At 35.2% G+C, this 14867-nt stretch overlaps 1 protein-coding gene across 1 annotated transcript; it reads left to right on the top strand.

Annotated features, from left to right (window-relative positions):
• Positions 1-1783: 1783 nt before the first annotated feature.
• LOC141398184 (uncharacterized) lies at positions 1784-14844 on the top strand. The gene is made up of 4 exons (XM_073975416.1): positions 1784-2075; positions 2126-2236; positions 2336-2694; positions 14754-14844. Exons 1-4 carry the CDS (start codon positions 1827-1829, stop codon positions 14842-14844), a joined length of 810 nt encoding a protein of 269 aa, XP_073831517.1. The 5' UTR covers positions 1784-1826.
• The last annotated feature ends 23 nt before the right edge of the window (positions 14845-14867 follow it).

Here is a 14867-nt window from a genome sequence, read left to right as displayed (position 1 = left end):
TTTTTTGTAGAACAAAGTTTCCAATTTTCCGTTTTCCAACTGGAGGTCAGGACAGAAAATTGGCTGTGGAATCTTCCCTATACAAACCTCGTCCAACCTGAATACATGGAATTAAAGACAGAGTCCCAGAGAACATTTCTCCATACCAGGAATGTTCAATTTCAGTTTTTTGTAGAACAAAGTTTCCAATTTTCCGTTTTCCAACTGGAAGTCAGGACAGAAAATTGGCTCTGGAATCTTCCCTATACAAACCTCGTCCAAACTGAATACATGGAATTAAAGACAGAGTCCCAGAGAACATTTCCTTATACTAGGAATGTTCAAATTCAGTTTTTTGTAGAACAAAGTTGTCGATTTTCCGTTTTCCAACTGGAGGTCAGGACAGAAAATTGGCTGTGGAATCTTCCCTATACAAACCTCGTCCAAACTGAATACATGAAATTAAAGACAGAGTCCCAGAGAACATTTCCTCATACCAGGAATGTTCAATCTCAGTTTTTTGTAGAACAAAGTTTCCAATTTTCCGTCTTCCAACTGGAAGTCAGGACAGAAAATTGGCTGTGGAATCTTCCCTATACAAACCTCGTCCAAACTGGATACATGGCATTAAAGACAGAGTGCCAGAGAACATTTCCTCATACTAGGAATGTTCAATTTCAGTTTTTTGTAGAACAAAGTTTCCAATTTTCCGTTTTCCAACTGGTGGTCAGGACAGAAAATTGGCTGTGGAATCTTCCCTATACAAACCTCGTCCAAACTGAATACATGGAATTAAAGACAGAGTCCCAGAGAACATTTCCTCATACCAGGAATGTTCAATTTCAGTTTTTTGTAGAACAAAGTTGTCGATTTTCCGTTTTCCAACTGGAGGTCAGGACAGAAAATTGGCTGTGGAATCTTCCCTATACAAACCTCGTCCAAACTGAATACATGGAATTAAATATAGAGTCCCAGAGAACATTTCCTCATACCAGGAATGTTCAATTTCAGTTTTTTGTAGAACAAAGTTGTCGATTTTCCGTTTTCCAACTGGAGGTCAGGACAGAAAATTGGCTCTGGAATCTTCCCTATACAAACCTCGTCCAAACTGAATACATGGAATTAAAGATAGAGTCGCAGAGAGCATTTCCTCATACTAGGAATGTTCAATTTCAGTTTTTTTGTAGAACAAAGTATCCAATTTTCTGGTTTGCAAGTGGTGGTCAAAATTTGCGCCAAATTCTTCTTCACCATTTACTTCGCGTTGGTCATATATTCTTATTGATAAGGGTGATATATGTACATCTTATGACTGACGACAGATCAATGCATTTTCTTCTATTGTTTTATTCTGTACCTTTTTTTATAAAAATAATGACATACATACATATATTTATAAAATGGAAATAATAGTGCGTTTTCATTTATACGGATTTAATAAACCTACTGGGTTTCAAATGTTAATTCCATAGCGCAAACGTCAAATAAATCCTCATAAAGGATGTTAACCCGAAAAAACCCACCAATGCAAACGCCGTTTAAATTGGCAAAAGTGTTTTAGTACGTTTAAATGTACAAAAACCACTCGATTTCAAATGTGAATTTAATACTACGAAATGAAATCCAATGGATTTCAGATGACCAAACTAATTTCTCAAAACAAGGCAGATGATGCATTTAAAGTTTGAATTTTAAACAGTCAGATACATAAGTTTTTATAACCTGACGGTTGTTGGCTCGCTCAGCTGAACATTAAATCAATCAGCTGTTAGGAAAATAGTTTTTAGGGTAGACGTACATAAATCGTCACGGTGTTAAAGTTAATTGTTTATCAAACAACCGGAAATATGAGAAATTTGTCGAAATATGGAGAAATTTATATATCGTTTTCAATCAGCGAAAAACCATATATCCTGCTGTCGTGTATACAATGTAATCATCGTTATGAAAACATGGACGAGTTCTTAAGTCACACACAAAATTTAGATTTAAACAATGAGTACGACGATTATGCATTTTGTCCACAGAATGCTGGAAAAGTATTTGAAAATGACAAGAGTGGGAGCTCCTCACCAAGCACAATAAAAATCGAGAAGGTTTGTATGAAGATATACCCAGCATGGTTATCAATTTCATTTCATTTTAGGATCCACTTGATAATCTTGATAATACCACAGCCGATTTTTATTCAGAGTTACATGTACAAGATGCCCACGATGATGAAGATAATAATACGGAATCCAATGATTACCATGAGGTAACACATCCGTATTTCTTGCGAACACTCCAGCAGGAGTTCTCGAAAGAGAAATATGTACATAGATTAGCAGATTTTCATAAACATTTTGTATTTTAGATTGATAATGATACTGACGATGATCGAGATTTCAATTTTACTGAAGAAGATATCGGCAATGACTTAAAGAATTTATATGAAAACCATGAATTCGTTTCATCAATTATTGAAGCATACAAACAACAAGAACCACTATGGAATAAAAATAAAATTTCTTCAAACATTTCCGAAGGATATGAGATAATACGAAAACTAATCAATGAAAAATATAACATAAATACTAACGCCTACCCTAGAAATTTAGCGAATCATAAGAAAATTCATTCGAATGTCCGGGATCAAGTTTGTGATACATGCGGCAAAGCTTTTACCAGTACGAATATTTTGAATCAACATAAAAAAGTTCACAATGGTCAGAAGTTTGCGTGTTCAGTTTGTGGAAAGGATTATTCACATTATCGAGGACTTTGTCGTCACATCACGGAAGCTCATGGAACGAACGTAAAGGAATTTTGTAGCGTAATTGAAAAGGAAGGAGGGGAGCATATAGTAATAAAAAATAATGAGTAATTGTCAAAACATTGTATGAAATAATGGAATACCTATAATGCATCACTCTCAGTCATTTGCTAGTCGAGTACAGACGTGTGTTTATTATTTTCGCATTAGCAAGTGTCAGCAAAACAAAACCATCACACAGTTATTTAAAATATCAGAAAAAAAACAACAACAACATTAAGCGGGCACGGATTGACGACTCCGTTACTCATGTCTCCAACATGAGAAAAAAGACTAAACCATCAAGTTCTCAGAGTGCTGAGAACCAAAATTATTTTCTCCCGCTGCAAGCGGTTGATGACGATGATGTCACTACTGACGAAATAATTATCGATACTGCTGAGGTAAAAAAGGTGAGGATTCCTCCGATAACTCTGCTAAAATGCAAAATAGAACAACTGCATAAAATGTGCAGACTATTAAATGTGAAAGATTATTCGATTCAAAAAATATCGATCGGTCTTAAATTGCACTGTACTAGTGAAGAGGACTATAAATTAATTTGCGAGAAAGCATCTACGCAGTTTCAATTTCAATATTTTACATATGGTACCAAATATGATAGACCATATAAAGCCATACTCTTGGGAATGGATAAAATGGATCCAAAAAAGTTAAAAACTTATTAATCGAAAAAGGTTTGAAATGCTTAAATGTAAAAATCGTTATCAGACATTTGAATAATGATGAACACATTATTTATGTGGTCTATTTCGAACGAAAATCTATAACGATGAAAGAACTGAAGCAGAACTATTCTAAGATCGAGAAAATACAGGTTACATGGGAATACCAAAAACCTAAACAAAATAGAATTACCCAATGCCATAACTGTCAAATGTTTGGTCATTGTTCTAGCAGATGCAAAGTTAAGTCCTTCTGCGCTAACTGTGCTGGAAATCACCAGACTGCAGATTGCAAAGAGTCCACTCTGAAATGTGCCAATTGTGGTGGCGATCATAGCTCAACATCATCTCAGTGTCCCAGCAGATTGAAATACTTGGAAATAAAGGAGAAATTTAAACCAAAGAGGATTAATAGAAACTACAAAGGTTATCAATGCCCAAATTATGCTCAACATTTTCCGAGCAACCTAAACCAGAACATACCTACTCCAAAAAGTTGGTCAAATGGCAATAATGCCCAAAATAATCTATTCTCAATAGATGAAATTAAACAGTTGACATTTGAATTGATTTCAAAATTAAGAAACTGCAAAACTAAGGCAGAACAATTCGATGTTGTTACTGACATTGCTTTCAAATTTTTAAATTGATTGCGACTTTAAAAATAATTTCATGGAATGCTAGAGGCATTCGCAACAAACAAGATGAGTTATTCCAATTCTTAAATTTAAATGACATTGATATATGTCTTTTATCCGAAACATGGCTAAATTCTAAGTTATCTATCAAAAATCAAAATTTTGTATGCTACCGCAACGATCGGGCTGATAGGAGAGGTGGTGGTGTTGCAGCCTTAATTAAGAAAAGCATTCGCCATAAGCTGCTTAAACTGAAACCTACGAAAGTTATTGAAAAAATCGGATTAGAAGTATATCACAATGGTACTGCAATTTATATATATTCATGTTATTTTCCTGGAGGGGCGCGTGATACGCAACGGAAGCAGGAATTCTTGAGCGATATACATAAATTAACCAACAACACAAATTATATTCTTGGGGGAGATTTTAATTGTAGGCACCAACATTGGGGTTGCCTGGGGTTGAGATGGGGTTGAGATTTTAATTGTAGGCACCAACATTGGGGTTGCCTGAGAAGCAATGTCTGGGGAAACCTTCTATATAATAAACTTCAAACAAGTTCGTGTAATATTATGTTCCCTCATGGATCCACATATGTACCCGCAGATCCCAGAAGACAGCCGTCAACATTGGATTTAATTCTCACAGATATACCCGCAAACATATTTTCTTTAAGAACAATAAACGACCTATCATCTGACCACCTTCCGGTAAAAGTAGAATTAAATTTTAAAGCCGAACTGTCAGAAGTTTGGTTCTATAACCTTAACAAAGCAAACTGGAAACAATTTAAGAAACATATTACAAGGAATTGTAGTACAAGTCCTATAGAACAAATTTCGGTGCAAAATATTGACCTTATGGTACAAAATTTCACAGACACTATTAAAGAGGCAATTGAAATTAGTGTACCAAAAGTTAATGTGAAATGTAAGCCTTCTCAAATTTCCCAGAAAATTAAGGAACTAATACAATTTAGGAACATCTACAAGCGCAATTGGAAGCGTTTTAGAGACCCCAATGACAGATTACAAATTAATGTATTTAATAATAAAATCAGTAAGGAATTATCCGATTTCCGAAATAATAACTGGAACAAAATGCTAAATGGCCTGGATAAAGGTACGTCACCATTCTGGAAAATGTTGAAAGTGATAAAGAAAAAGACAAATATCATTCCATCGCTTAAAATAAATAATAAGCCAATATACACCCAGGAAGAAAAATGCGAAGCTCTGGCGGAAACATTCCTTAAAAACCATAAAATCTCAGAATCTTTTAGCGATCCTAACACAATTTATGAAGTGGACAACGCCGTCAATATTATTAATTTAACGACACCAACAAGCTTTCGTATAACGTCAGTAAATGAAGTCGAGACCATAATTAAACAATTGAAAACCAAAAAGGCCCCAGGTATAGATGAAATTAGCAATAAATGCCTTAAAATGTTGCCTAGAAACGGTATTATTTACCTTACAAATATATTGAACGCCAGCTTGAAATTGTGCAATTTCCCCCGTAGTTGGAAAATATCAAAAATAGTACCAATTCACAAAATTAATAAACCATATGACGATCCAAAATCATATAGGCCTAGCAGTCTGCTATCATCTGTTAGTAAAATCTACGAGAAAATTATTCAAGAACAACACAACGATTTTATTGAAAGAAATAACATTCTTCCTCAGCAGCAATATGGCTTTAGGAGAACAATAAACACCTGTCACCCACTTTTAAAAATTAAAAATCTGGTGAAAAGGAATTTTCAAAATTCGCTATCTACAGGTATGGTCCTGCTAGATATAAAATCTGCTTTTGATGGAGTATGGCACAATGGCCTAATCTTCAAAATGAAAAAATTTGGTTTTCCCTTACAAATAATAAAAATTATACAGAGTTACATAAAGGGAAGATCATTTGCTGTACACATTGGAAAATCTAAATCTAGAGAAATTACCATACCAAGTGGGTGTCCTCAAGGTTCCTGTTTATCCCCTATCCTGTATAATATGTACACTGCTGATATACCAACTTTAAATGACTGCAATATTTCAATTTTCGCTGATGATACATCAATATTGAGTGCTGGGACTCACTCAAGTATTATTCTATCAAACCTACAAGATGGCTTAGTCCAATTGAATAAATACTTTACCAAATGGAAAATTCTTGTAAATCCTGATAAAACTCAAGCTGACGTCTTAGCGTTCTAAACCACAATCCACTTAAAAAATCTTTCGATGTGAAAGACATATATACAGCCTACGTTGGAAAAAAGCCATCGACTGTAATATGAATGCAACATTGAAAAAATTGATTTCTGGAATAGAAGGGGGACAAATGAGTCGTCTTTGGAAATAAAAAGCTTCAATTTGAACTTCACAAATGCAAAATTGCAATCTTGGATGTATAAATAGGAGCTCCAAATGGCGAAAATTGTCTAGCAACAACAACAACATCTAATATGCCTGATGATGTTAGCCTAACCAGCTAACGAAACGATCGTCGCATAGTGGTTGATGTGTGTGTGTAGGACTTCGCTAGATATCAATTTTTCAATGTAATCTCCTTAGGTCATAAAAAGCTCGATTAATTAAATTAATTAAATCTCACAAATAATGGCCTTCGCCCCTAAAAAGGCAAAAACTTAAAAATAACTCAAGCAATTTATTTCTCAAGGAAACGAAAAGAGTGCTTCTTGCCTCAACATCCTCTTCATGTTCTCCATCATCGCATAGAATGGGAAAACAATGTTAAATACTTGGGGATTTTCCTAGACAAAAAATTAAACTTCGGTGATCACATATCATATATTATAGATAAAACTAATAAAGTAACTAGGATAATGTATCCACTAATAAACCGAAAATCTGGTTTAAACAAAGAAAACAAAAAGCTAATACTCAAATCCATTTTTTGCCAATAATGTTTTATTGTGCTCCTCTTTTTTCGTCCATTGCAACTACCCACATCAAGAAGTTACAAGTGGCGCAAAACAAACTACTAAAAATGATACTCGATCTACCTTGGCATTACTCCACCCTAAGGTTTCATACTTTATCAGGATTCCTGCTTGTAAAAGATAGTCCGTGTTTAGACACACGGGAAAGTAAATTCAGTTTTTAGGAAATAGGGGGTAGGAAAGAGTATTGAGGAGCTCTTTCCTCTCCGCTCTCTCCCAAAAACTCAATTTACTTTCCCGAGAAATTTGTGTGTCTAAACACAGACATAAACTAGAAAAATCTAGATCTACGTTTGAACAACGATGCATATCTTCGTGCTATCCCCACATCAATGAACTTGTTTCATAAGGATTTGTAAATCCAACCCCATTCTAGTCATATAACTTAAAAGGTTTTTATTATTTTTTTTCTTACATATATAATTGAAATGTTAATTATACATGCCTCATAATGTTAGTCCCAATTTACATTGGGCGAGTTTACTTGCGGCAATTGTCATTTTGTAGGAGAGAGAGTTGAGGCATATGGTAACCCTTTGCCTCTCAGCACCCTTTCTCACCTACAAACTGACAATTGCCGCAAGTAAACTCGCCTAATGTAAATTCGGACTTACAAATAGTAAAATCATAATTAAGCAGAAAAGGAACATTAGATCCTAAACTCTTTATATTCATATTTAATACTGTAAACCCACACAATGTCATGAATAAATAAATGAAATGAATGAATAAACCAAACCTATAATGCAACAGATATGTATGTGCAATTTCACAAGCTAAGTCAAAACTAATTATACCCTACACCACTATGTGGGGAGGGTATTATAAGTTGGTTTTGGCCAAAAAGTTTGTAACGCATCGAAATAATGGTCGTAGACCCATACTTATATATATCAAAATGAATGTCTCGACGAGCTGAGTCGATCTGGCTATGTGTGTCCGTCCGTCAGTCCGTCCGTCTGTCCGTCTGTCCATCTAAACCTTGTAATCACGCTACAGGTCGCAATTTTGATCGGATCGTCACGAAATTTTGGGTGTTGATGGGGGTCCCAGAGGGGAAGAAGCCTATTAATTTTGGTGATGGTCGGATAATATTTAGGGGTCGGAATGGGCAAAAAACTTATGTGGATAAAAAGACAACGTTTTTTTCCAAAGCGAATATCTCAGCTTCTATATGGGATATACCAAAAGCAAAGCCTGACAATGAAAGTAGAAAATATCGCCTTTCTAATGATGTAAAGTAGGTTCTTGTAGGTGATCAAACAACGAAGATATCACGATAGTCGCAAATAGAACCCAACTTTTCATTCTTGCGATTTTAATTATAATGACGAATATCACAGCTTTGATTGGAGACTTTCCAAAAGCAAAGCCTGGTGATAAAAGTAGAAGATCCCATATTTACAATGATGCAAACTAGGCCGGCGTAGGTGACCAACTAACGGAGATATCGCAATAGTCGGTAATACATCCCATTTTTCCATTTTTTTTTGGAAATCACGCTACAGGTCGCAATTTGGATCGGATCGGAGGTCTCACAGAGGAAGAAGTCTATTGATTTTGGTGATGGTCGGATAATATTTAGGGGTCGGAATGAGCAAAAAATTTATTTGGAGAAAAAGTCAACATTTTATTCCAAAGCAAATATCTCAGCGTTTATAAGGGGTATATAAAAAGCAAAGGAAAGGCATGGAAAGTAGAAAATATCACCTTTACAACGATGTAACGAAGGTTGTCGTAGGTGGTCAAACAACGAAGATATTGCAATATTCGCTAATAGAACCCAACTTTTCATTTTTGCGATTTTAATAATAATGACGAATATTACACCTTTGATTGGGGACCATCTAAAAGCAAAGCCTGACTAAAAAAGTAGAAAATCCCATCTTTAAAATTATACAAAGTAGGTGGTCAAATAATAGAAATATCGCAATAGTCGGTAATACATCCCTTTTTTCCACTTTTTCTGCAGTCACACTACAAGTCGGAATTTTGATCGGATCATCACCACATTTTCTCACAGAGATAGAAGCATATTGATGTTGGTGATGTCGATAGTAGTGACATATAAAATTAAATATTAATTATTTTGGTTCAGTTCGCCTTAAGCCATTTGGTTTAAAAGCCAGATAGGTAAAAACTTTCGTATGTCCCTAAACGAAATGTTTTCGAGTGAAAAAATTATGCACAGAGGTAGTGGTGTAGGGTATCACATAGTCGGTCCGTACCGACTGTAGCCTTTTCTCACTTGTTTGCATATGAGTTGTCACTTCTCTCATACAAAATGTATATGCAAAGTGACAACTCTTATGTAAAAAACATATCGTGTAAAGTACCCATTAAATATCTTCTAACAGATGCAATGTCCTGCACATTTTCTTCACCAACAAAAAAATCCACTGAACTTAACATTTTAAAATAGCTTTTGGTGGTGAATTGTGTGTTTTGGATTAAATATAGAGTTCACAAGTTTGAAAAAAATACACTGATCGATAGCACGTTTATCGACCACCCAGTTGGGTTGACCTCAATAATACAACATTTCATCTCAGTCACGCTGTCAATTGACAATGCAACTCAAGTTTAGTGGTGATGCATAATCGACCCCTAAGTTTCACATTCAAAGTTAATGGAAAAAAGGTCGCCCTTAAAATTGAATGGTCACTTTTCACTTAAAGTTAACCAGTACGCTATAATCTGGTCGTAAAATCCAAACTTTAACAAAAGAACACTTATAATAAAGGGGGTATGAGTCACAACATTGTCTATATGGGTATCGAATGATAATTTAACATCTATCAAAACACCCAGGCATTTCATACTATTAACAATGCCTATACTCTGATTGCTATAAGTCAATAAAACGTCAGATCAAGAATCAACTTATGCCATGTTCATACCAGCATTTGAATCACGTCGTTCGTTCCCATAATTACTGTAGTGCCAGGTCAGGCACCATACTTTTCTATTGCATACTTTACGGGGCGTCATTGTGTGAGTGCATGCTTTTTCAATGGGTTGAATTGTGTGTGTGGAGAGAGCAACGCTAAATGAGCGCACACGGGCGCCAAATTGCCTGACCTGGCTGTAGTGCCAGGGTGGAACGAAAATACAAATACTATATAATTAGGGTGGAACGAAAATACAAATACTCTATAATTACGTACACGAATTAACCCGTTCATACGACATGGTACACAATTCATAGCAACATGATTCATATTTTCATAGTTTTTGTTTACTGATTTTAAAGAATGTTTCAGCCAAAAGACGAGTAAAGTTAATTGATATGAACTGAAAAAATATTTGTCCTTCTTCTGGATATCTATTTAATATTAAATTATTTTAACTTCATTCGTGTTTTCTATTTTTTCTCAAAATTTTGTTGATTTCAGTATATTTTCAAATTTTTCTATTTTAAAAATTAACGAGAGAGAGACCTGCCAATATAACTTTTTGGTATACAGACTTTCCGGCAGGCATTTGATTTTTGTTTCTAAATTTGTACGCGAATTTGAAACGATGGAAAAGAAATGCAAGTGCAATGAAAGAGCAGAAAAAAATTTCTATGATTTGAATGTATAGTAGTCGTTAAAAAGTTTACTTTTCATTCATATTTTGTAGTTTTTCTAAAAATGTTTGAAATTTTGATAAATTTTTAAATTGTGTATTTTTCTTGTCATAATTAATTTATTTCGATAAATTCTCTCATGTGTTAGATGGGACATATTTTATCGTCATTCTGAGTAATTTAAATTGAACAATGTACAAAAATCGTTGTTCGTTCTCAAAATTTTGTATGGGAAATGAAGTAATTACATCGTAATTTGGGGTCGAACAACAAATAGAGAGCGAATTACGGTCAGTCTGAACCAGGCATTACTAAGTTGTTATTCCCTGCCTATAACGAGGGTTCTTTTGAGACGAAAAGCTCAAAGTCTGAGGGGTGGAAAATTCCTATTGGAGATGAAAGCCCTTGGTGAGTATATACAGAACACCGAAGGACAGATTCGCCGTGAGTCGATCTTTCGCGATATGGCGTGATGAAGTTTTTGCTGGAGACCCTGTAAGCCATCAAGAATTAGCGTTATATCTTTGTTCACTGTTGCTTTAGCTTATTTTTGATATGACATGTCTTCAGTCAAATCGAATGAGGATTATTTTCGTAGAGCACTTCGACCTTCTAACTCGCTTCCTTCAATGTCTTTTTCGTCCTTTATTTTAAGAGCCGCTATAAAAGTACCACAAGATGACGTTTTTCAACTTAGAAATGTTCTGCAAAAATGTCGACCAGAAAATTTTAGGTACGGCTCTCATTGACAACAAATCGATGTTGTCACGTTTTCGTGGTCGTTTTGTGCATTTACCCCTGTTTGCTCAGAAAAAAACTGTGTTTTGTGTTTTTGTATGTTCTGTAACCAATATACAAAAAACAAAATATAGTATTTTTCTGAACAAAAACAGGATAAATGCACAAAACGACCACGAAAACTCGACATAATCGATTTGTTGTCAAGGAGAGCCGTACCTAAAATTTTCTGGCCGACATTTTTGCAGAACATTTCGAAGTTGAAAAACGCCATCTTGTGGTACTTTTATAGCGGCTCTTAAAATAAAGGACGAAAAGGAAATTGAAGGAAGCGAGTTAGAAGGTCGAAGTGCTCTACGAAAATAATCCTCGTTCGATTTGACTGAAGACATGTCATATCAAAAATAAGTTAAAGCAACAGTGGACAAAGATATAACGCTAATTCCTGATGGCTTACAGGGTCTCTAGCAAAAACTTCATCACGCCATATCGCGAAAGATCGACTCACGGCGAATCTGTCCTTCGGGGTTCTGTATATACTCACCAAGGGCTTTCATCTCCAATAGGAATTTTCCACCCCCCAAAATTTCGGTTCACAGTGTTATTTATTCTTGGGTCAAATTTAGTAATTCAAATTTCACCCTCTTCCTGTCAACCGATTAATCTGAAATTTTGTATACACTTTAGATTTTGGTGACAATACAATTATATTTATTCATTATCATTATAAATTCAAGATGGCGGCCGCTACAAAATGGCGGATAACGTAGGTTTTATCAATCCCATCAATATGGGTATCAAATGAAAGGGCTCAACAAGCTCAACAACAATATACTTTAAAAAATTTAAATCCAAGATGGCGGCCGCTACAAAATGGCGGATAACGTAGGTTTTATCAATCCCATCAATATGGGTATCAAATGAAAGGGCTCAACAAGCTCAACAACAATATACTTTAAAAAATTTAAATCCAAGATGGCGGCCGCTACAAAATGGCGGATAACGTAGGTTTTATCAATCCCATCAATATGGGTATCAAATGAAAGTGCTCAGCAAGCAGAATACAATATACTATAAAAAATTGAAATCCAAGATGGCGGCCGCTACAAAATGGCGGATAACGTAGGTTTTATCAATCCCATCAATATGGGTATCAAATGAAAGGGCTCAACAAGCAAAATACAATATACTATAAAAAATTGAAATCCAAGATGGCGACCGCTACAAAATGGCGGATAACGTAGGTTTTATCACTCCCATCAATATGGGTGTCAAATGAAAGTGCTCAACCAGTAGAATACAATGTACTATATAAAGTTAAAATCTAAGATGGCGGCCTCTACAAAATGGCGTATAACTTAGGTTTTATCAATCCCCTCAAAATGGGTATCAAATGAAAGGTCTCAACAAGTAGAATACAATTTACTATGCAAAATTGAAATCTAAGATGGCCGCCGTACCAAATGGCTGATAAAAATTTTTTATCAATCCCACCAATATGGGTATCAAATAAAAGGGCTTGACAAGAAGAATACAGTGCACTATACAGTACATCTTATACACCCGAAAGCCATACAGTTTCCAGCTAAGTACAATTACGGGACGGCTGAAAGAAGAATGTTGCCTTTAATACTATCATGGGCTCCTACTATACATAAAATGCAAGGCAGCACTGTGGATCACGCAGTCGTATACTTAGGTGCGAAACTGTTTGAAGAAGGTCAAGCCTACGTGGCTCTTAGTAGAGTAAGATCTTTGCAGGGACTACGTATAGAGGAGTTGGACTGCAATAAACTAACGGGCAAGAAACCTTGCAATAATGAAGCACTAAACGAATTAAACAGAATGCGAAATAAAAACTAAAAACTAGAAAATAAAAATAGGTAAAAAAAACTTTTTAAGTTAAACGGTTTTATGTTAAACATACATTGCAATGTTTAGGATAAATGTACTAACCCCCTGTTTTTGTAACTTATTTTTGTTCGTTCGTCTATATTCGTAATAATTTAGGCATCCATAGCTCAGCCCCCTGAAGACATACATACCTAATTTTACGTATACCCGTTCCATATATCGCTAAGAATTCCTCATTTAAAAATCAGCGCTCTACATTTGCGCTAAAGCGAGTAAATTGATCTACAAAATTTGACAATTCGTTTGAGAACAATAAAATTTTTTACAAAAACTGGGGGTAAAAACCAAAAAATAATAAAATAGATACAGTCGTGGGAATTATAAACATATGCATAGACTAGACTAAAATAAAACCGTGGGGCACGTCAATTGTCTACAAATTATCGACTTAATGTGCGATTGAAGAATCGTTTAATTCGTCGTTAGGCAGTTGGCCCGCAAACGGTGAGGAAATTACTTACTATTTCTTGCTCATGGAAATTCCAATAGTTATACACTCTATGTAAATAAAAGAGATGTTTCAACTAGTTTATCGTTGGACATTCACACTGCTGCCTGGCGAGGAAGCGTTTCACTGCTCGTAGTTTGTCTTTAATCGACAAAGTACTACTCGCTCACCACTTTGAAACCCTAAAACTCGCTTATAATCGAGCTTGCTAGCTTGTTTCCACATTCTAGCCCTACTTATCACACGTCCATCGTTGTCGGTTGAACAACTGCCTAATTATAGTGTAACATTACAAAACAAACATTTTAATCAACAATTGTAGACAATTGACGTGCCCCACGGTTTTATTTTAGTCTAGTCTATGCATATGTTTATAATTCCCACGACTGTATCTATTTTATTATTTTTTGGTTTTTACCCCCAGTTTTTGTAAAAAATTTTATTGTTCTCACACGAATTGTCAAATTTTGTAGATCAATTTACTCGCTTTAGCGCAAATGTAGAGCGCTGATTTTTAAATGAGGAATTCTTAGCGATATATGGAACGGGTATACGTAAAATTAGGTATGTATGTCTTCAGGGGGCTGAGCTATGGATGCCTAAATTATTACGAATATAGACGAACGAACAAAAATAAGTTACAAAAACAGGGGGTTAGTACATTTATCTTAAACATTGCAATGTATGTTTAACATAAAACCGTTTAACTTAAAAAGTTGTTTACCTATTTTTATTTCTATTATTGACACGAATTTCTGATATGTCAATGGAGCCTTGCCCATATTTTTCTGCAACACAGTATAAGGATTGAAGACAGTTTCTGCATCACGTTTCAGGGCGAATGGTTCTTCTTCAAAAGTTAGCAATTCCGTTGCCATTCCTTGAAAAGGCGTGGAAACACATTACTGGTACCTCTTACCACATAAAGGCGACTGTTTAGGACCATCAACTGTTCATTAAGATCCGCCAAACTTCTTTGCAAAAACCGCCAACCAACTTTTTATCTATTGTACACAGATTAGAAGCAGCTTCACTCTTTTCCGGACCCAATGCATCGAGAGAAGTTTTCATTGCCGCCAGAATATTATCAGGCGTTGATGGCTCATAATGTTGTTTAAGATGGGCAAAAAA

The sequence above is a fragment of the Musca autumnalis genome, unplaced genomic scaffold, assembly GCF_047663935.1.
Source record: "Musca autumnalis isolate F117 unplaced genomic scaffold, ASM4766393v1 scaffold_3, whole genome shotgun sequence".
In the NCBI taxonomy this organism is placed as follows: Eukaryota; Metazoa; Arthropoda; class Insecta; order Diptera; family Muscidae; genus Musca; species Musca autumnalis.
The sequence above is the reverse complement of the archived record's forward strand: the minus strand, read 5'-3'. Positions and strand labels throughout refer to the sequence as shown.